The sequence below is a fragment of the Salvia miltiorrhiza genome, chromosome 1 (assembly GCF_028751815.1).
Source record: "Salvia miltiorrhiza cultivar Shanhuang (shh) chromosome 1, IMPLAD_Smil_shh, whole genome shotgun sequence".
Taxonomy (NCBI): Eukaryota; Viridiplantae; Streptophyta; class Magnoliopsida; order Lamiales; family Lamiaceae; genus Salvia; species Salvia miltiorrhiza.
Genome location: NC_080387.1, coordinates 51330650 through 51354912, shown reverse-complemented (window position 1 = coordinate 51354912; position 24263 = coordinate 51330650). Strand labels below are relative to the sequence as shown.

The following is a 24263-nucleotide window of genomic DNA, read 5'->3' as shown; positions in this document are numbered from 1 at the left end:
TTTTTTTGGAGATGACATCTAACTAATTGTTAGAGAAAAAATTGGTTCAAATTATATTTGGGCTTATTTTGAATTGGCCCAAAACGTAGGCCCATTAAACCTATTCAAACTATGATCATATCTTGTGGGCCAACTGTTTGAGAGGCTTGACTAAGGAGTTTGGACATTAATAAGTTGTTCAGAATAAAATATTGCTAAACTTAATACTACTAAATAATTGTATAATTAATATTTCAATTATTTATTTTATTTATCTAGAAGATTTTAATTTTTTTAATAGTAGAAGATTTAATTTTTAATAAACCATTGAAAGTTAGAAACCCATCTTTTTTTGAGTTTTATGTGACACAAGTTATTGGATTATAGAATACGAATAGTCTTAAAATAAAAGAATACTTATTTTATCGGGGTTTAGAATCTTTAAATAGAAGACTACTGAGTTTATTTGTCAATACGCCTAAAAGAAGTTTATTTGTCAATACCATGATGCCAACGGGCACAACGCAATGTGCCTCGATTAGAGCACCCGCAACGCGGGTACTCGAGGAGAGGGAGCCGGTCGAGGAGCGCGATGCGGGGGGGAGCTCCTCGAGGAGTTCTCGAGTTATCGGGTATGCTCGAACGGGGGAATGGATGGCGCGTGCAATGCACGCGCCCAATTTAAAAAAAAAAAAAAAAAAAAAAGGAAAAATTGGAAAATTCGAATTTTATTCGAATTTTGACTGCACCTCCTCGATTTGCGCACCTTTGACCGACCGTTTTCAATTTTTTTTTTTCCTTCTTCTCCTCTTTAAAAAACCCCACCTTCTCCCCACCATCTTCACACCTCTTCTTCTCCAATTTTCTTCTCCTCCATTTATCAACAATACAATTTTTTCCGTCATGGATCCATGCAACCCTTTCTACGATCCAAATTGGTGCCCCGATCTCTCCTCCGATTATCATCCCGATATGGGAGGAATCAACTTGGAGGAGAGCCCGCCCGAGGAGGAACCGGTCAGTACACAACAGAGTGTCTCCCCACCAAACAAAGGCGGCCGGAGGAAGGAAATGGCCACCAAAATCAAGCACGACAAGGCCGCTAGGTACCGTCATACGTATGCTCCCGAGCATACGGATCTCATCGTCCAAATTTGGGCGGAGAAGACCAACGACTCGATCCGTGGGACGGATCAGAAGGGAGAGGCATATTGGAGCCGGATGGCTTCACCACCGACGACATTGCCACCGACACCTTCACCACCGCCAACGACATCACCACCAACGTCATCTCCTCCTTCGTCATCACCACCTTCGTCATCTCCACCTACAACTTCGCCACCGACATCAACACCACCGATGGCTTCACCACCAACCTCATCACCACCAACTCCTTCACCACCGACATCATCACCACCAACGGCATCACCACCGACAGCTTCACCACCAACAGCATCTCCACCGACATTAGCCCCTCCGACGACATCCCCACCCCCGATGGCATCTCCACCAACCGCTTCACCACCGACGGCTTCACCACCATCTACATCACCACCGCCATTGTCACCACCAATGGCTTCACCACCTACACCTTCACCACCGACGGTTTCACCACCGATGGCATCACCACCTTCAACTTCCCCACCGACATCGTCACCACCGACAACATCACCATCGACATCGTCACCACCAACGGCATCACCACCGACGACTTCACCACCTTCTACATCACCACCGACGTCGTCACCACCAACGGCTTCACCACCGAACGTGTGAACCCCATCCTCGGCGTCGACCTTAAGATCAAGCAACTTCAAGGCCACTGGTCCCGGGTGAGCGCGGATGTGCGTCTCTGGGAAGCTGTTTGGGTAGAGACGCGCAACAATTGGTCGTCCGGTCATTCGGATGATATGATTCGTGAAAAGGCCCAAACCCTCTTCAAGGCTCGAAGCCCACACAGGGCCTCCTTCAATTTCTGGAACGCGTGGAGAGTTCTCCGGAACAATCCCAAGTTCAAGTCGATGTACCTCTTTGGAGACGTGCATGCCTCCAAGAGGACAAAGACTATGGAAGAGGGCGGCTTCACCACCTCGGCGTCGGGCGAGGAGATCTCTTCTGCTCGGCCCATTGGCAACGCGGCGGCGAAAGGGAAAGGGAAGGCAGCAGTGTCGCATATGAGCTCGGATCCTCCACCAGAAATAGTGGAGAGGTTGGAGAGGACCGACGAGCAGATGAGGGCATTCACCCCCCAGTACCAGCGGAGGAACGATATCCGGGAGAGGGAGCTCGATATGCAGCTCCTGAACACGGATACGACGCACATGACGGACGCACAACGTGCATTGCACGCGTCCATGGTCGCCGACGTGCTCAGGCGTCGTGGTCTATCCTAGGCTTTTAATTATGTGATTTTAATGATGTTTTAGGTTTTTCAAATTTTTATGTATTTTTTTTAGGTGTTTTTAAATTTTTATGTATTTTTTTTATGTTTTAAGTAATTTTAAATTTTATGTTTAATCCAGTATTTAACTATTACAAAAATATGCTATTTAAATTATGCAATAAAATTTAAATGAAAAACATAAAATCAAAACTAATATTATCAAGTAGGCTATCAAGGAACCCCAATGCAGCACTACCTACTCAATAATACAAACACTATCAAGTAGGATATCAAGTAGGCTATCAAGGAACCCCCATTGCGGATGCTCTTAGTAGATTGGATAGTTACGATGTAGTATGAAGAGGGTGTTTGACTAAGCTTATTTTAAAGAATCTATAAATTCTTGTAATTTATAAGATGTCATTTCTTAAAAGCTTATAAGTTATTAAAGTGTTTGGGTGATTGAGCTTATAAACTAAAAAGGGAATTTTTAGTTAGTAAGAGAAAATATTTGTTAGAGAGAAAAAATAGAAGACAAATGAAATTAGAATGATATATGATGAAAATAAAAAAATTATAATTGAGTTATTTTTGTAAAATGAGAATTGCTTATAATATAATAAGAAAATAAATTGGGGTAAATGAGCTTATTTTTGGGGGAGCATCCGCATTGGGGTTACATGATAGCCTACTTTATGAGGGGGGGACCACATGGTGTAAAGATAGTGCATTGAGGTTACATGATAGCATTAGTTTTGATTTTTCTATTTTTCATTTAAGTTTAATTTTATAAATTTAAATTACACAATTTACTTTAAATTTAAATTGCATTATTTTTGAAATCCTAAAAATTACATAAAATTTAATAAAATAAAAACAAATCCTTCAAATTCAAAAATCGATTTTTTTTAAAGGCGCGTTTCAACCGTTTAAAGGGCTACACAATAGAACGTGTAGCCCTCGTGTAAGTTCGGCCCGCATCGCTTACACGATAGCAGACTTACACGAGTAAGCTGCTATCGTGTAGGCGTTGCCAATGCTCTTAGAGCTTATTTTTACGGCTTATAAGTTCTTTGGAAACTTATTTTACAAAACACTTTGAATGAGCTTATATACTCATAAATAACTCATAATAAGTTATTTTAAAGAGCTTATAGGCTCATACAAACACCCTCTAAGAATTATCACGTGTTAACCAGGTGGATTAAAGATATAATGGTGATGTCATCTTTGCTCTAGCACATAACTCTCGAATGAAAATGTCAATTTTAGTCACGTGTTAATGTACGACAACAACTAAGATCGACCCGATATTAGACATTTCTCGACTTTATATGCATAGCAATACAAGATCGTACAAGCATTTTAGGAAATAGTATAATTATTAGAGGTATTGACATATAAATATTCGAACTTTTATCATTTTTTAGTTTTGCACTCTAATTTTAAAATTTATTTATAAATACTTAAATTTTGAATTCTTTCTTATTTTGTATTCGGTAAATTTTTACACCCAAATCGTTAGTGATGTGGCAATCGGATTGACATCCCAAACCCAACAATTATATATTTTAGATCTCACGTTGATAACAAACTTAGGAGTATGTTTCATTATGCACTTCAAATTTCCCTCTTAATTTGGTTATCATGTCAGCAATGATTTGTAGGTAAAAATTCATCGGGTGCAACATCAGAATGAATTTAAAGTTCGGATATTTACAAGCCAAAACCCCTAAATAATAAGGATACTTAGAATTTTAAATATTATTTATAATTAATTAAAATAATAATGATTAGAGATGACCTCACTGTGCATTCGCGCGCACATCACATAATGCTATATTGTATATTGACACTCGTTTAAAGAAAAACTATAGTATATAATAAGTAGCACATATGTTGCAATCAAAATCAAAGAATACCTAACATACCAATGTAATGTATTCACTTACACATTCCATTTTCGGATAACAAAACATTTTGGTATTATTCCATTGTCACACTGAATAACAAATCAAGGTCAAGTTTGACATTGATTTGTCTGTTGTTTACACGCAAAAAACACTTAATAATTAAACACCATCATAATTAAATCTCATACAATTACTTAAATTGGGCCATACTTCAGTAAAATGAAAATATAAACTGTAATAGAAAAACCATTAAAAAAATCATAAGGTTGTTGTATGAGGGAAGCATATATATTTTTTATGTAATAATTAAATTTAAAAAATATATTACGATATATTCACTACAAGATATTTGATCTCACGTATTAACCATTTTGCCAATAAATCAATGGAAGGATAATGAGTGATTGAGTGAAGCATATTCAACACCATATAAAGTTTATTAGTATTACTAGTGGCCTACTTTTTGTAAATATTAATTGATTGGAGAAATTTCAAAGCAACCAAAATGTTAATTAGGTAAAGACTGGTGTAGGGTTCCTCTCTCACTAACTCGCTTCTGTTAGATCAAACCTGCAGCCAGCTATATTATTATTATTATATAATCGTAATATATCAAGCCGAAATTATTTGTAATATTTTGCTGTGCCCAATTCGTAATTCGACTTAATTAAATATAAAAACTTTTTAATGATAAAACGTCATAATCCACAAATTGTCATTATTGATTTTGCGATGAAGCATATAAGGTGCAATTATGCAAACCCCGCAAGCTGTGAAGGGAAAACTAAGTAACACCTAATTAAGTATATTATTATTTATATATACAACAAAGGCTCACATAAATGTGTGAATAAATATATTAATATAATATTTCTTCAAAAAAAAAAATATATATATATATTAATATAATATTATAATAATTTGGTAGAAAATTAATATAAAGCATCAAAATCCGATTTAGTAGAAAATTCATCAAAATCAAAAAATTAACTTTGAAGGCACCTTTCAAATTTGAGAGAGAGAGAAAGAGGAGATCCGGCAGGGGGCTAGGCGGCGGCAGACAAAAGCAGGGGACTCCGGCGGACGGCGGGGTGAACGGGGCAGATCTGAAACTATACAAATTTGAGAGAGAGAGAGAGAGAAGGGGGGGGGGGGAGATGGAGAGAGAGCGAGAGGGAGAGAGGACTAATGGTGAATGTCGAGGGAGTGAGAAGCAGCAGATCGACTCCGGCAGGGGGCGAGCAGCGGCGGCGGAATCCGGCAGCAATTGAATTTGGGTGAACTGAACTCAATTTGGGGAATGGTGTAGGGCAATTGAATTTGGGGGATACTATTCAGCAATATTCTCGACGGTTTAATGACGGAAAATCGAAATATTTAAAATAATTTTAAAAAAATTATATTTCTCGACGGGTACATAATTTTTTAATTAAATTTAATAATTATCGACAGATTCTTGGCGGGCGAATAAAAAAAAAAGTACTCCCTCAGTCCCACTCCAATAGGCTCATTTTCCTTTTTGGGTAAAAAAGTTGTACTTAATTGGTGTGGACCACACCACTTTCCTACTACTAAAAAGTAAGTTTTCTTAATCTCCGTGCCCAAAAGAAGTGAGCCTATTGGAGTGGGACAGAGGGAGTAATATTTTAAGAAATTAAAATTTCTCGACGGATTTGTGATGGATTTACGGCGGGAATTATATTCCGTCGAGAACGCCGCCATTTTTCTTGACGGGAACTCTCCCGTCGTAAAATTCCGCCACTGTTCACCTGATTTTTTGTGGTGAATGTAGAATCGCTCTTGAAATTTATACTATATTAAAATTCCAAGATTTCAATTTGAAATCAATTTAAATTAATTTTAAAATTGAATGAAAATTTTATAGTTATGATAAAAACGGAAGATTTATTTGCGAACTATTTTTTTGTTCCTTTTTTCTTTATTTTCTTATTTTTAGGTTTTATTTGCTAACTAAAATCGTGAAATTTGACTAATTATAAATATATATGTAATATGCATATTAAATTAAAGATAACAATATAAGCTTTAATTTGGTATATTTTATGTAAATATTTGATCTAAAATGTAAAAGTTATATTTATTTAAAGATGATTTAAAAACATTCTCTCTTATTTTTTTTTTTTGAATAAGTCTATTCTTCAATTCTTTTTTTCTTTTTGAGACACAATTCTTTTTTATTTATATTTTTTTACTTCATTTTTCTATCTTTTCATAATATCAATTTTTATTATTGTAAATTCTTATTTTTTTTATTGTTTCGATATTCAGCTCAAATATATTTAATTAAAATTAATTTTTTTATTATATTATATGATAATTGACATTAGTATCAATTTTGTATAAATATAGAAATATAAAAATGTTTCATGTGTATTGCACGGGATGCAAATACTAAATGTTATAGTATAAAATAATAAAAATTTCCGGTATTTAAGCATATGATTAATTTTAATTTAGTCTAATTTCGACGAGCGATGTTATAAACTACACTAATAGCGAACTCGTGTTTTTAGTGTCGAAATTTGTAAATCGTTTTGTAAATTAAAAAACAAAAAAGAATAATTAAATCATTGTTTATCCAATAACAGAACTATCACCATTGTTACATTGATTGAACTTCACTTTTAATATAATAATAACAATTTAAAAAGAAAAATGGTGGGTGCAGGAAGAATATGGGGAAGTGATGCAGGTAATAATGAAAACTCACTCTCACACGTGGTTTAGGAAGCAATAGTAGAGAAGATTCGATGCAGCAATCAATTCTAAAATAAAATAAAATAAAAGCTGTAGTCCAATAAATATAGTGGGTGAGATTCAACTATCAATTTTAGGCTCAAAATTCACTCACTCTTCCACTAATTCTATTTCCATCGACTTACCTCTAAAATAAATACTACCATATACATTTCACCAATTTTGTTGGTGCCTTCGCATCATTTAATGTGATTGGCATTGCACTTGTTTACTCGATAAAGGATGTACGATAGTTAGGTTCGAAGCCAAAATAGAATTCGATGATTGGTTATTTATAAATTCATGATCGTAAAATATAAATGAATATGTAAGAGCATCACCAACACTTCACTTCTATTGCACCCACTCCAACAATGGTATTGCACTCACTTGGGTGCAATAGATTTTATTTTATTTTTGAATTAGTTTTATTCTAGTTTCCATTTTAAATTTACAATAATTGATAAATTAAAATTTCATTGAATTAAAATTCAAATCCTACATTGATTGAAATAAAGTTGCAATACAAGAAATTAAAATCCTAAATTACTTAAATTAAAACAAACATAAAATAAAAAATCCTAAAAATCTAGCGGATGTTGTTTCGTTGCTTGATCTCCGCCACCTTGCACATGTGAAACGCCAATTCGTCGGGATTCATTTGAGAGGTGTCCCGGCTCATCAACATGCTATCGGCGAGGTCACGTTGAACTTGGGAGAACGTTTCCATTGCAGTCACCATATTCGCCATGTACCCGAGAGCTTTTTGGTTATCCTCCGACGTCTCTTCGGTCTTTTTCTTGCCTTTCCGTTTGTCTCTCTTGGCCGCCTTTTGCCCTTGGGGCCGGGTGGAGATACTCGCGTCGCTAGAAGTCGTTGTGGGAAGACCGTCGGAGCCCTTTGATCGTTTGTCCGAATGGACATCGGAGTGAACATCCTCACCGAGACTTGCAAATTTCTTGGACTCGCGCAAGATCTTCCATGCATGCGGATACCGGAACGGAACACGACACTCGGCTAGCCACATTGCCTCTGCTTGATCCAGGATTTGACCATCACTCATGCCTGATTTCCATTGATCGTATCATTTTTTGTGCATGGCCTCAAACCTCTTCGAATCCTTCGCCACCCGTTGAAAGTGAGATTTGATTTGCGTGACGTCGCGTGAAATAGATCATCGGGGCTTTTCAGCGTTGTATTGGGTGCAGAGGGAGCCCCAAAACTTCGCCCCTTTTTGGTCGACACTCACCACAGAGTCGTGGGTGTGCTCGCAATACAAACGGAAAATTAGCACCGTTTCTGGCGGATAATAGTTGCTACGTTTGGCCGCCGGCATAGAAGCAATCTCCTCCACGTCGGGCTCGGGGTCGGCAACGGCGGCAAAGCGGGGGTTCAAATTGGTGGCCGCCGCTTGAAAGGCATTCGATTCTTGCGTGAACGGCGAGAATCCATGCCTGGAAGCATTTGATTCGCCGGGGGATGGATTTTGAGGGTGTTCACGCCAATAGTTGCTCCAATCGCCTTCCATTGCTATTTGTTGAAATAATATAAGTAGAAGATGAAGAAGAAAATGAGGAGAATGATGAATGTTTGAGGTATTTGTTGATATATATATAGAGGTGCTAAGAATTAAAAAAAAAAAAAGGAAAAAAAGCCAACGGAAAAAAACGGATAGAAAATAACGGCTACTGCCGATTTTAATTTTTTTTTTCAATTTTCCTTTTTTTTTTTGAAAAGGGGCGTGTGTAAACACGCCCCCTCCTTCGCTCCCACAGCCGCCGAGTGCGTTCCATCGCCCCCCCTCACACCCGGGTGCAGCAACGGCGATGGGTGCGATAGGCCGAGTTCGATCCGGCCTTCGCACCCATCGTTGGTGATGCTCTAAGGGTAAATCTATTTGGTTCATTGATCCGGATCAATGAGAACGATATAATCACAATATTAAAAATAAAAATGTGTTTTACATAAAATATGCCTAGTAAAAGTTTACCTATATATATATATTAAATCAAGTTCAAAGTTTGAATTATATATATTATCATTTTATTTAAATAATTTAACATATTTCTAAAATAGAATGAATAATTATACTATATTTTAATTAAAATACATTAGCATTTTTTAAAAATAAAAATATCCACTTAATGATGTTTTTTAAAGAAAATTTAATGATGAATTATTATTCAATTAATAAATACATATAAAAATAAATAAAATCACTCAAAGTTTTTATTAAAAGTACAAACATTTAATATTTTTTTATTCTAAGTATATATATATATATATATATAGGGGTGGGCTAGGGTGAAAACACCCCTTAGTGTATAAAATAGGAATAAATAATAACCATAGATCTAATTAATTGTACGGTCCAGATAAGAGTTTTACTAATTGATCGATTCAAACTAATTCCAAGTGTGAATCATATATAAAAATCGATTGAGGCTATTTTGGTAAAAAAAAAAAAAAACACGGCTGATGATATGCACTAACCTTCCTCCGAAAATAGTGTCCAATTTAATAGGAACGTGAAATCTGTTGTCATTGCCTGCGAATTGAAAGGATTCGTTAATATCAAACTAATATTTGATCATTAATGGCTAGATAATCTATTGGGTGAAGAAATAATAAATTATTGTTTTTTAGTGTATGAATTAGAAGTTTTAGGGTTTATTTTCCAATTGTATCACTTCATCACTGCCGGCGGAGAACTTGGTCTTGAATTTTGGCTGTCATACCATAAAAAAAAAAAAATCGGGCTAGAATATTTTAGAACTACAATGGCGATTACGAAATCAACGAGAGCGGGTATGCAAATAACTATCTAGTGTTTTGTTTTTTTTTTCTTTCAGTTTTTTGTTATCTTGATTGGAAAATCGACGACTTGGATTTGAACAGTCGAATCGTCGGTGATTTTCGATTGTTATTTGTAGTGGATTACACCTTAATGTTTTGGGGATTCTTTTTTGGGAGAGGTTATGAAAATGATTTTTTGTTTTCTAGTTTGTGCTACTGTAAAATATCTGTGAGAAGTTATTGTGAACCACAGTACCTATAGCATGAATCATTAGTGTTAGTTGGATGAATTTGTTTATTAAATGGGTAAATTATTTGATGTATGAACCACGTTGTGCGAGTATGATTCATTCTGTATTGTCGTATGAATCGTGGTCGCATCACATGATTTAATTTGCAAAGATTAATGTATAATAGCATTGCTGGAATTTTGAATTGGCCTTCCTTATGATTTAGGGGTCTTGAATAAGAGGAAGAAAATGGATGTTGTGGAGAATTCTGAGCAGGAGATGTCAGATGATTCGATAGAGGATGGTGGGTCTCCTGTTGCAATTGTCAAAAAGACTAGGTATAAGAAACGCAAGGAAGGGATGGTGAACTACAAAGAATGGGTTGTCAGACCGTTTGAGGATTATCCGACATTGTTTACAAGGACCACTCCTTCTGTGTTGGTGAAAGCTGTGGAACAGATGAACGAGCAACAAAAACATGAATCACATAGTTCATTGCATGAATTATTTTACATGATTCTGAATTCAGACATTTGATTCGTGCTGTATCAACGATTGATTCATGCAATGTATTTTTGATTTATACAATATCAAAACATAATTCATGCAGTTTACTGTGTATGAATCCAGACTTTGTTGATTCGTAGCGTTTTTGTTCACGAGAAATATTATATATCTATCCCATATTACATGTTACTAATTCAACGTTCTTTCTCCCTAAGTAAGATAATGATGAACTAATTATTTGAATGAATCCAAACAGTTATTACAGAAGCAAGTTTTTGTATTCAATTCTATGTGATGTTACCGAATTAATCTGGAAAACAAATAAGTAGGCATGGATAGTTAGAAGAGATAATCGATGAGATTAATGTACCAGACGACACCATGCAAAGCTGAAAAATTCCGAATTGATTTCTGGATTCAAAAGTGTTCTGTAATTTGCATGTGTGGAAAAGATAATCTAAAAAAATATTAGGTGTTTTACGTGTAGCTTAAGATTTAATTTGCAAAGATATATTTTTTGATGATGTAAGGATATGTTTTGATATGGGAAGAAAATAATGAATATATGGTAACCGATTGTGATAACTTAAAATGACAAAATAATCCTCCCATCTAATAGGCGTTAGTTTTAAGGCTTATATCTAGGATGAAATCAAGCCATAGGATCTAGGAAAATGAAAGGGTGAGATCCATTCCTATTTTATACAAAAAAATCTGTTTTTATTTTAGTCCACCTCTCTCTCTCTATATATATATATATAATAAGTACACTTCTTAAGATATAAAATAAGAATCATTTTCAGCCCTTAGATCATCAAGATCTACGGTTGATTCGCAACCTTGTTGGATGGATTTATGGTCCTGGGTTTGAATCCCAAAAGTAGTAAAAATTTATTTTTCACAATTCTTACCTTTATAAAACGAATTCATACGTGTTCTACATAAAATTCATACATTGAAAATTGCTCTTATTTCTTATTTTAAGATATGTTCTCGTGGTAGCCCACCCCTGTATATATATATAGGGGTGGGCTGGAGACCCCCTATTTTTCGTGTAACATGAGGACAATGAATACGACATAATACTAATGGACAAGACGTATATCTAACGAATATACTGATGAAAAATAAAATTTAAAAAATTGGTAATGAATAAGACATAAGGCAGTATATACTGATGAACAATGCAATATATACTGATGAATAACAAAATTTAAAATATTCTGCTCCCTCCAGGATTCGAACCATGCGAAAAAAAAAATCACACTCCAGATACAATATCAGCCATAGAATTGATGAAATAAACGCATCAGATCGTGCCCTAGATCTCACTAAAATTAGGGGATCTCATTGGAGCCACCTCTCTCTCTCTCTCTCTATATATATATATATATATATATATATATATAATTATGACATGAAAAATGTAAAAAGGGGAAGAATGTCTTTTATATTGAAAAATGAATATTTATAGCATTTAATATGTGGATCAAATTGATCTAATTGCACCCAATGAGTCAATGACTAATACAAAAAATATTACCAATATGTCATCAAATACAAGTTATTATAGTCAAGATATACATAGCCGTACGAATAACTTATATATGAAAATATATATGCTTTAGATGATTAATTATAAAAATAAATTTACTTTGTTTGCTCATGATAATTATGGCATTTTCATTTTCAGTTGTGCACAATAAATATGATCTTTTCATTTTATGACATACTCCCTCTATTTTTTTTAAGTGTCCTGTTAAGATAAATTTATTGTTCCTTTTTAAGTGTCATATTTCAAAATTTGAGAATAAAAAGTGACAAAGTTCCTACTAGTTTACCTTTTTTTTTTTTTTAATATCACAAGTTAACAATTATTTTTGTGCATTAACCATTAATCTAATGCAGCTTTAGTAATATTAATAACGTATAGGATTCTTTTTGCTTTATGCATTTCTCATCTTTAATTTATTGGATTTTTCCATGACAATCTTTTCTTTTGAATTCAAAGAGTGACAAAAATATATTCGAAATCTTCCAAATTCTTCCTGGTAATAATTACATACATGTATCTAAAAGAATGGATTAGTTCATGTATTTTTATAACATTACAAATTCTTCTATTTCTTATTAAATGATTTGTACATGTATTTTTAGTTATAGTTTCGTACATGTATCTAAACACAAAATGACACTCGTTATTTTTCCATTTAACACTTGCAATCCTATTTAGCGGCATTTGATTTTTTTGGAAAAGGTGTGGAGATTGCATACATTATACATATAATCACTTTATAAATTTTAGTGGAATAGTAACAGTTTGTATTTTAACAAAATCTAAAAGGTGAGCAGCTCATTAGTTAGTCAAATGCTCACAAAAAAAATTGAAGAATACATTTATTACACTTTGAAAATAATAAATATGGACACAAAGGTAATACTTTAATTTCCTTGATATATGTACTTTATTTACAATCAATTTTGATGAATTTATTTTTATATTTTATACATATCTACTAATATTTTTTTAAATTTGTGCTTTCTAATCCACACCGAGCTAGAGAGTAATAATTAATTGAGCATCTTAAAAATAAGTTAGGAACTAAAGATGGAGGAATGTGTCAGATAATTCTTCAATTTCTTAACAAGTTCACGTATTTATTTATTTATTGTATGAATTTTAAAAGAGAAGTTCCAATAAAATATATGCCTTTAAATACCTATTTTCTTTTACTTTCTTTAAGTTTAATAAAATTCTTAACAGTAGTTAACACTTGACAAACTAGTATAATAATTGCACAAAGCAATAAACATACACTTACAGATAGAGAGGGTAAACTTTGAAATATCAAACGCCACAAATTACCTCAAAGAAAAAAAAAAAAAAAAAAACCAGAAGTATAGCCAGAAAACACATATTGGTTCTTTCTTCATTGTTTTCCAATTACACTATCAAAATAAATTTTAAAAAAAACATTAAAAATTTCAAACACCCAAATAATTTATGAAAAATAAAACTATTTTTGGGCCAACCTAATTTAGCTGATACATGAATATATATTTAATAGTTACACTGAATTTGTAGATGCTTCAAAATATTTAATTAGATACAATGAATTGATCGATGCATGAAAATATTTAAGTAGTTACAATGAATTGATATATGCATATAAATATTTGATTAAATATGCATGAATCTATTTAATTTAAATACATTAAATATTATTTAATATTTTTATCTTAATACATTATAACTTGAGTTAAAAGTTAAAATTATAATTATTAAAATAGAAAATACTCAATTAATTAATAATATATTAATATCTAAAAAAATTAGATCACAAGGCTATTATTTATAGAACTGTGACTCAAAAAAAAAAAAAAAACTGTCTTCCAATTCCACTAAAAGAATAAATCAAAAAATAATTTTAACAATACCTAAAAAATTCCAAACTAGTAGTAATTTTTTGCAACCTAACAAATACTCCCAAATTCGTAAATAGTGTACAAGAACCTAATCTCGACGTTGACCATAAGCCTAATTATTTAGGTTTTGGTCAACATATTATCCTAAGGCGGCACTAGTAGTCTAGACTCTAGCAATAGCTAATAAAGGCAATAATCCAGCAATAAACCCTGTAAAACAGTCACTAATTGTAATTAATCATAATTACGCATTAGTTAAGCAGTTCTTGTCGCCTTCTTCGCTCTCTCTCACACACACTAGTCACTCACACTTCAAATCTTCCATATATATTCTTCTAAAACTTTCTTCTCTCTGTCTCTCTCTAAAAAACACTTTCTTCTCTCTCCACATATACACGCAATAACAAAAAAAGAAATTCATAATTTAGAGAAAGAGATGAACGACAAAGTGTATCCATCAGCGAAGCCCGCTGCCAACGGCGGCGGCGGCGCTCCCACCGCGGCGAACGGCGAGGCGAACCCGGCGTTCCCGGCGAACAAGGCGCAGCTCTACAACTCCACGCGGCCGGCCTACCGCCCGCAGCCGCCGCCGAAGCGGGGCCACCGCCGCGGCTGCTGCTGCTCGTGCTGCCTCTGGTCGACTCTGGCGATCCTCCTCCTCCTTTTCCTCGCCGCCATCGCTGGCGCCGTGTTCTACGTTCTCTACCGCCCCCACCGCCCCTCCTTCGCCGTCAATTCGCTCCAGCTCTCCAGATTCAACCTCACCGACAACTCCATCTCCTCGTCGTTCAACCTCTCCATCACCGCGCGCAACCCTAACAAGAAGATTGCCTTCTTCTACGATACGATTTCGGTGAAATTTATCTCCGGCGATCTCGACATTGCCGACGGATCCTTCGCCGGCTTCGCGCAGGGGAAGAAGAACGTTACGACGTTGAGAAGCGTCGTTACGAGCTCGAGAAACCAAATCTCCGACGGCGCCGACGCTTCGCAGCTGAAATCAAGCTTGAAGAATAAGAGCCTGCCGCTGAAGATTCAACTGGATACCAAAGTGAGGGTGAAAATTGGGAAAATCAAAACGAAGAATCTCAAAATTAGGGTTACCTGCGACGGAATTAAGATTTCGATCCCCAGCGGTAAAACGGCGACGTCAGCGACAACTTCGCGCGTGAAATGCAAGGTCGATCCAAGGATCAAGATCATCAAATGGACAGTTTGAGCAGAATTCTTGCTTAAGGTGTGATTTTGTTTTTTGGGAAAAAAAAGTTTGTTTTTTTCTGTTTGATCGTGTTAATTTCTTTTTGGATTATTTTTGGATTTGGTATATGATTGCTGTTAGGAGGTTAATTAGGACTTCTCAAATTTTAATTTGTGATATATACATATTTTTCTTAGTTGTAATGTCAATTAGTTAATGTCTTTTTTTAATGATTTGAGGTATGTGCTTATGAAAAAACTAAAAGAGAGCGATTTTGAGGTAATATTAGCTTTAAATTGGCCTTAATTACACAAATGAGATAATTTTCCCAATTTCTTTTTTTCTTTGGCCCCCAAAATAGTCAATTAGATACTGAATCAATAATTACGAGGAATTCTCAGAGATTATAAAAGAATCACAAAAAGTTGACTTACAACAGTGAATAATATAGGAATGTGTGATGTTAATTGCTGAATTAATTTGTGATCTATCTTTGAATATTATAATTTCAAATGTGACTTTTTTTTCAAGCCCGGATTTCAGTTTGATGTTATTTGTGTCAGACTGTCAGAACCAGTAATGAATAATTTTGCATATATATATATATATATATATATATATATATATATATATATATGTATATATAACTACTAAAATTACATTCTATATCTCATAAATCTGATTATACTGCATCTAAAAAGTTTAGATTGTAACTAACGTAATCATATTTTAGTTTGGTATTACTAAAAAGAAAAACACAGTAATTAATTCACCCTGTCACACTAAGACAGGAAAAACATTAGTGTGGTTGTTAAAAGCAATGAAAGTTCGGCTCAGTGTTTGTTATATTTTCATGACATAGAAAACATTTTAATTTTCTTTTTAAATCATCTAACATTTTACTTCATAAATGTGTATTATGGAGAATATGCTTTTTGACATACGTGATCTTAATTAAATGATTATAAATTTTCGATGCGATATGAAAGTTTCCATGCCATGAAAATTACCCAAGTTGGAAAATATATATGTATTTAATTTTGTGGTGTGTAAATGAACGAAAATGTTAGGTGGATTCACGAAAGTCGGTGGGTGCAAGCGTCGGTGCAAATTAATTTTATTGAATTGTAAAAAATTTATGGTTTGAATAATATGGACCCCTCAATGCCCCCAAAAGTTAAAAATATTTCTAATGTACTTTTTTTTGTTGACTTTAATTCAAAGAATGTGTATACAACATGAACAATTGGCAATTAATACTAGGAGTATTATATTTTGATCATGAGTTGAATTTTTTTTAACAAAATTATACTTCCTTCGTCCACGAAAAAAAAATTATAGGATGACACAAATTTTAAGAAAACTTGTTTATTTAATTAATGAAAAAAGGGGCATAAAAATTAAAAAAAGTTAAAAAAAATAATTAAATTAGTGAGTAGCTAGAGAAATGAGTCCACACCCATAAATTATTACTAAAAATAGATTATGACATCTTTTTATGGACGAACAAAAATAACAAATTATGACATCTTTTCGTGGACGAAGGGAATACTTTTTTTAGCTAATTTTTTGATGCATTGCATAACATGTAAAGAAAAATAATTAATTTACTAGGGGACTAGAATTAGAATAAATAATCCAATCTGCAAACTTAATGTTCAAAAAAAAAAAAAAAATCAACTGGCAAGCCTAACTTGGGATTATGCTGATTTTTTTTTCAATTTAATTTTGAATTCAAGTTTTCTTAAAATTATTTATTAGTTTGATATGTTTTAAACTTCCTTTTCTAATTAACAATTTAGTTTTTATTAACGTGTCTGTAGGGGTGTATTTAATTATTAATGGGTCAAATTAAAATAAGGACCACTTGTAATCAATAGAAAAATAGAAAGGCATATGAATATATGAAGTGGACATGTTACTATCTTAGTTAAGCATAACAAAAAGAAGGCATGTGAGAATATGCTTTAGTTTTCCTATAAATATAAACCTATTAAGTTTATGATTATCCACACACAATACATTATTTACCATTTTTTTTATTTTTTTTTTGAGGAAACATTATTTACCATTTAAATAATAACTTTTGATGTAATTTGTAACTTCGACGTAAAAACTATTACTACTACTTTTAAAAAAATATACCGCATGAATAAAATTGTTTAATCGAATTAAGAGATGAAATGTATAATATAAAGACTCAACCATTTTAAAAACTAGTGTATACGTAAAGACACAATAATTTTCCTTTTAAAAAGACACAATAATCATATCGAGAACAATATAAACCTAAATATACATTTCTTTCTCATGTGTGTGTGTGACAGTAGGGATGACAATCGGGTACGACGGGTACGGATAGTGACTATCCATATCATACCCACGAACTAAATAAATAGTGATTTTTAACAACGAAATTAACTATTCATGAATATCAAATGGTATCCAAACCCGCTACCCGCGGATACCCGCTACCCGTCGGGTATCCACAATCCCGCTATCCAACGGGTATTCGTCACCCGCTATTCGTCGGATACCCGTCACCTACTATCCGCCGGATACTCACGAAACACAATTTAAATATAAATTTACAACAAATTTAATATAAAAAAAAAAATCAACACAAATAACATAGTTCAAATTCATATGTTGAAATCCACAAAGAATAATGTTTAAATTCAAATTCATCAACTAAAATATAAAATCCAACAAAATTCTATAATTGCTCAACAAAATTCAAATTTAAATTAGACTATTAGAATTTGGGCTTTAGTTCAGTTTCTGTTTAGGCCTATTTTAAGATATAATATACTAGCCCATAATCTCAAAATATATATTCAAAGCCCATATTTTATGGAATTTTTTATGGATATTTGACGGGTAATTCACGGATAATTGACGGGTTTTTTTCGCTGGTAAACGGATTTCGCGGGTATGGATAGTAAGTATTCAAACCCATACCCACGAACTAAATGGATAGTGAATTGCAACCACAAAATTATTCGTGAATATCAAATGATATTCAAACCCACCCTAATAGGTTTGGGTTTTCGCGGATATCCGTTACCTGTGGGTAGATTGCCATCCCTATATGTGTGTGAGAGAGAGCGCGCAAGCTGTGGTGGTGTGGTCAGGAACCCGAATTGGAAACTTCCAACTCATCTAAATCAATCATTCAACTTGGATTATTCACCGCCAACTATAATTAAGAGAGACACGCGTTCAAAAAAAAAAAGGGGGAGAGAGAGAGAAAGAGAGAGTTAATCATCTAGAAAATGACATTATTTTCCGAGCAACACAACGATACGATTGTTTGTCATCTTTGATCTTTATTTATCTGATTCAAGGAGGATATAATTCTAGTTATTTAATTCCTACAATTAATATAGTGATTCTATTTAATTCCTACAATTAATATAGTGATTCTCAGGTGGTTATTTCAATAATTCTATACTTGTATGATGCGGTTTATTTGATTGTAATTTTTATTATTCCCTCCTACCGTCAAGATTATGTCAAATTACTTGAGTAAGGATTTAATAAAGTTAGTGATGTTTTTTATGTAGTGGAGAAAAAGTCCAACTACTTATGAGATGCGTGATTGAAATTGAATTTTGGGTGATTTTTTTTTTAATAAATAAAGAGTGTTAGCAAGGACAAAATATTAAAAAGGATGATGAGACCATTGCCTTAGTGACATAATCTTGATGGATGGAGGGAGTATAAAAAAGAGGATAAGAAAAAAAAGGTTTATATATATATATATATATATATATATATATATATTATGTTCTCTAAAGTGGATAAAATAAAAGTTGTGAATTGTCCATGATAATACATGCTCATATGGAAGAATATTATTACATTAATATCCATAATAATATTATTACAAATTGAAGATGAGAGAAAATTGGCTGCACGGTCTTTTTTTCATCCTGTTCAAAAAAAATTATCAAACCTACATAATATGTGAAAAATAATTTAAAAAGAGTGAAAGTACTGTTTTCAATTACTTTTTATGTAAAAATATATACTCCGTCCGTCCCACGAATTATGACCAAGTTCTTTTTCGGCACGAGTTTTAAAAATTGTTATTTTTTTGTCATATAAGAAAACTGGTCAAGCTTCGTGGAACAAATAAAAAAGGAAACTTGATCATGCTTGGTGGGACGGATAGAGTATTTTCCACATTTTTTCCATTAAAGAAGACGTGCATAGGTAAAACATTTACTATCATTGAGTATAAACACACACCCAACTCTTAGAATATAGCATAATGTTTTTTCCAACGACATATCTGTTTTATTTATTTATATACTTATTTTGTTTTTTTAAAATCTCTCAACATCTCTCTCTCACATACACAATCGTTGTCTAACGATCTATATTTGATTTCATCAATACACGTGTTTCATGTGCGGCGATGAAATCATATTATACATTCAATGAAATCAAATTAGAAAAACAGAGAAACCAGAAACTAGAAAGTGAAATGGGATTTAACCATTCAATGTGAAACTTTGAGTAATGGCTCTTTGTACATAAGTTACAAGCATGCCATTGATCCGAGCAAGTGAGTTTCCACCTCTCCTTAGCAGTTCACTGCAGCCACATTTTGAACTGGCCACAGCGACATCGAGCAGAGCTTTCCGACAGAGCAGAGAGGCCCCCATTGGACACGAGATGCATACTAGCAGACGACTCGTTCTACTCACTGGGGAGCAGCACTTCCCTTGTGGTTGTTGCAGCGAGCAGAACTTACATCTTGGTTATTTCTGAATGGACGTCGTCTCAGCATCCATAGCCGGAGCTCCGTTGCAGTGAAAGTCAGAGGCATGCCAGAGTGAACAAAGACATCACGTGCATAGATTAATTGCTAACAATATGGTGGTAGATGGGGTAGTATAATGGCCTGCTGGTCTTTGTAGTCTGAGACGAGACGGAGCGCTTCAGCAGGAGTTGATTTCCTTCAAAAATAAGTTCTTCCTCTCCTCAGAAATGAAAGGAGAAGCTATCCACGAGCTACGGCACTGTTCAAAGAAGAAACCGTTAATCAACAAACAGCTTTGCATTAAAGCTTTTCCCAACACAAAAATTGAATATAAACAGCTTTGTAAACTAAACATGAAGGTAATGAGTGTAGGATTGAACAACAGATGGAACGCAAAGAATTCATAAGAATTGATCATTACAAGTTTAATTGGAAAAAAAATATGAAATACCTCCATAGATTTGAGCAGGAAAAAAGTTGTCGAAATATCCAAAAATCTTCTAGATGGCCTTTGTACCTTCAGCTTTGTTCCTCCAACATCTCGCCCAGCATCTCCACGCCTCTCTTGGACATCTCACCGCCTTTTAACAACGTAGTGAGGAATCTTGGGTACAGAGCAGGATAATCCAGGGGACCAGGCATATCCTGGACAGAAAATCAAAGTTTATCTCTCAATAATTCTAATAGATCATCATACTCGTCGCATCTCATGATACACACTAAGTGCTCGTTTGGAATGGAAAGGGAATGGAATCAAATAAAAGAGTGGAATGGTAACAATAACCATTACTTTTATTGAGTGTTTGGTTTAACAATGGAAATGAATCATTAGTAGGGGATTCCCTTTCTTTTGTTTCTCCTCTATTTTGAGGGGTAACAAATTGGGTGATTGGGTTACCCTCAAGTAAGGGTAATGATTATCTCATTACCCAAACCAAACAAGTAATGAATTCAATTACTTGATTCCCTTTCCAACCTCTAAAAACACTCAACCAAACGTGGGCTAAATGAAATTTCATCTTTAAAGGTCAGTCAGAAAGCATGCAAGAAAAATGAACTATTACCACATGCAACATACACATGAATACTGATCTGTTGTATAGATGTATGACATAGTCTCTATATAACTACACTCATAAACCTACAACGAAACTAAGTGCTTAAGCTAGTCACCAATCTGCCAATTGTGTCGCATGTCAAGGCACATCTATACAGTACATATAAATCATATTTCTTCGGGTTCTTTAAACTTTAGTCGAGAATATTGTGGACACAGATTTTTGCGTGGCGGAGAATTATTCTCTGTGGCCCTCTGGGGAGTTTATCCGTCGTTCTTTTTTTCTTTTGTTTACTGTGTTCTTCATCTTAACTCCATGAGTCCAGGTACATATTCAAACAATTTCTAGTAAACAGGAAACTTACACATAATAAGAGAAAATGTATGCTCCACTACTGATACCTGATCAATGGTGGAAATTATGAAGATACTTAATTTAGAAATAAAGTATTGAACATTTCTCAAACTACTGTAAGATTAGCAGAGGCAGAGTGCTTCTTTTTCACAAACAAAAAATATAATTATAAAATCATGATTAAGAGATGAAGTGTCACACCATGTGCTGAAAAATGCCATGAGTCCCGATATTAGTAATTGGAGGCTCCAAAGGCACCTGATCCATAGACATAGATAAAGAAGATTATTAAGTAATCATCACAAAAAAGAGTAGATAAATGGATGAGATACCAACCTTCCCCTTTTTACCAGTGATCCCACCATTACTTGCAGCCTCCTTCCCGGAATTTATTCTCTTTGAACCTTTGTTTGTATCGATCACTTTAGCAGTAGGCACCTGCTGTCCAGATGTCATGGCAACATTATGGTCCGCCCCTCCAACACCTAGTATGGCAAGAGGTGCAGAAACGTGGGGTCTCAGACCATTCTGATTAGAAGGTTGATTTACAATAGTACAGTGCTTGAGAGCTTCATTTATAGCAGCCACTGCATTGTTATAACTCTCCTCTGACAATGAACCCTCTTCCCCCAGTATTATGGCTCGCCGACAAAGGTCATTGTAACGTCGGACCTTAGCTTGCACTTCCTCCAATTTCTCACTAAGGGGAATTCTGCTTGTGGCAGCATTTGTCCATCGTTGCAGTATGTACTTAAATGGTATGCTAAAGACACCGGACATTTGGAGAACTACAATACAGTGCCTACAAAGATAGCCTTTATATTGAAATGAACGACAAGAACAGTATATATCAGATTTGAGTTCATTCCATTCCACCAAATAATCTAGATTATTTTCGAAGTCTTTCACTCCATATATTATAGTCGGACCATCTTCATTTTCTTTTTTCAGATGGCAAGCCGCTGCTCCTAGAACTTCCATTTGAAATTTCCGGAATATCTCATGACTATAAACAAGCAGCATTTGTTTCTCAAAAGGCGAAGGTGACTTCAGCTCTGGCGTTTCATGCCATGCATCAAAATTTGCTTTAGCCTCCTCTTCATATCTGTCTTCAAGAATCGATTCATATTTCCCTATAAAATCTCTCAAAGAAGTTTCCCCACTGATGTACCTATCAAAGAACGAGTTCAAGCTTTCAGACCTCGATGCTGCTGACAGCCCGGCAAAAGAAATATCCTTTGTAAATGCAGGCACCCAGAGTTTCCGATCTTCATATAAGGACTGAAACCATTCATCTTCTTGAACATTGAATCTTTCAGTCAATTTCCACCATCTTTTTTCAAATTTTTCTTCATTCCACGATCTATATAAGCATTTATTCAGCTTTCCCGTGAAAGATTCATGCCAGGCGTTACGGTACTCAAGCCTTCTCGGTAACCTTTCCAGAATGTGCCACAAATGAAAATAATGATGAGTTTCTGGAAAGACCATGGGAACAGCAGCTTTGATAGCCTCGTTTTGGTCGGTGAGTAGCACTTTAGGGCTTCGTCCCCTCATTGCCAAACCCCATGATTGCATCAACCAAATAAACGTATATAATGTCTCATCTGCTATCAATCCACAACCAAGCAACGTGGGCTGAATGTGATGGTTCACTCCGACAAAAAGAACCAAAGGAACTCTATACTTGCTTGTGAAATAGGTTATGTCAAGTGAGACCACATCACCAAAGTGCGTGAAATCCTCCACACCTTTGGCGTCAACCCAAAACACATTTCTCAGCCGATGCTCTTCATTGAAGTCCAACGCATAGAAAAACTTCGGATTCTCTTCATGCATGTGTGAACAAAATTCAAGTAAAACCTGAGCACTGCCTTCTTCCAAACTCAAAAATCGCCCTCTATCATGCTGATTCCGGATCACATTCTCCATACAAGACCCCACGAACTGATAAGCCCCATACCGTTTCAACACAGAAGCAGGGACTTTCTTCTTCCTCACTTTAGTATCGTTGTTAACAGAATCAGCAATCCTATGACTTCTAAAAAAGTGCGCTTGAGCTGGTAAAAGCTCGTGATTATGCTCCTTCACAAAGCTATGAATATACCACTTCCCACTAAGCCTACGCTTCACGTGCATGCTAGCTTTACACCCTATCTTAGGCGAAGGCCTCGGATTAATAGCATCATCTGATTGTTGCTTATTCCCATACCTAATGCACGAGAATTTGGCATCAATGAATTCTTTTGAAGCCCTTGAGCGACGACTGCTCAATTTGGCTGTACCAAACCCTACAGATTTCGCGTATTCTTTGTAATATGCATATGCTGCTTCGTGTGTATCGAATTCAAGATCATCCCTAGGCTCTAAGTTCGAATTCACTAGCACACTACTGCTGCTCGCCTCCATTTTCTTTATCTCTAACGGAAAAAGCTATAATCAAATTTCTCTACGAACGGCGGCAATAAATCTTAAGCTTCATAAATTAACATCAAATTCACCTACAATTATAGTTTAACAAGAAACGTAAATAAACCATTGAAAGAAAGCCGATTAAAGCTCGAGGATTAGATACCCCAAAACAAATTATCGGAATTTGGAACAAGAATTGTACCGTAAATTGGCAAAAAATGTTTTGCTTGCTTGCCAGCAGCTGGTGGAAGGTTCTGGGAGGAGCAACGTTTGATTGCATACAAATAAAGATTGAAATTTATTTATTTTTTGGCAAAAATTGGTGCAAGTAAATTGAAAAGGGTCAGAAGATTTTCAATTTCGAGAAAATAAATTCTGAAAATTGCTGCGCGCATTTTGATTTAATCTGTCCCTATTTTCTTTAGTATTCTCATTTAGACCACATAATTCTTGGAAACCTCGTTTTGAGGCCAGAGTTC

At 34.6% G+C, this 24263-nt stretch overlaps 3 protein-coding genes across 3 annotated transcripts; 1 reads left to right on the top strand and 2 right to left on the bottom strand.

The window, feature by feature from the left end:
• Positions 1-1172: 1172 nt before the first annotated feature.
• LOC131009650 (glycine-rich cell wall structural protein 1.8-like) lies at positions 1173-8095 on the bottom strand. Its single transcript, XM_057937064.1, has 2 exons — positions 7781-8095; positions 1173-1763 (listed from the first exon to the last, which is right to left on the bottom strand). The coding sequence occupies exons 1-2, from the start codon at positions 8093-8095 to the stop codon at positions 1173-1175; spliced, it is 906 nt and encodes a 301-aa protein (XP_057793047.1).
• Positions 8096-14147: 6052 nt separating this feature from the next.
• LOC130991435 (NDR1/HIN1-like protein 13) lies at positions 14148-15392 on the top strand. The gene has a single exon (XM_057915666.1). The coding sequence runs from the start codon at positions 14428-14430 to the stop codon at positions 15208-15210; it is 783 nt and encodes a 260-aa protein (XP_057771649.1). The 5' UTR covers positions 14148-14427; the 3' UTR covers positions 15211-15392.
• A 4278-nt stretch (positions 15393-19670) lies between these two features.
• LOC130991428 (protein FAR1-RELATED SEQUENCE 4-like) lies at positions 19671-24250 on the bottom strand. Its single transcript, XM_057915653.1, has 5 exons — positions 23987-24250; positions 21709-23873; positions 21574-21630; positions 20412-20605; positions 19671-20219 (listed from the first exon to the last, which is right to left on the bottom strand). Exons 2-4 carry the CDS (start codon positions 23779-23781, stop codon positions 20480-20482), a joined length of 2256 nt encoding a protein of 751 aa, XP_057771636.1. The 5' UTR covers positions 23782-23873; positions 23987-24250; the 3' UTR covers positions 19671-20219; positions 20412-20479.
• Positions 24251-24263: the final 13 nt, after the last annotated feature.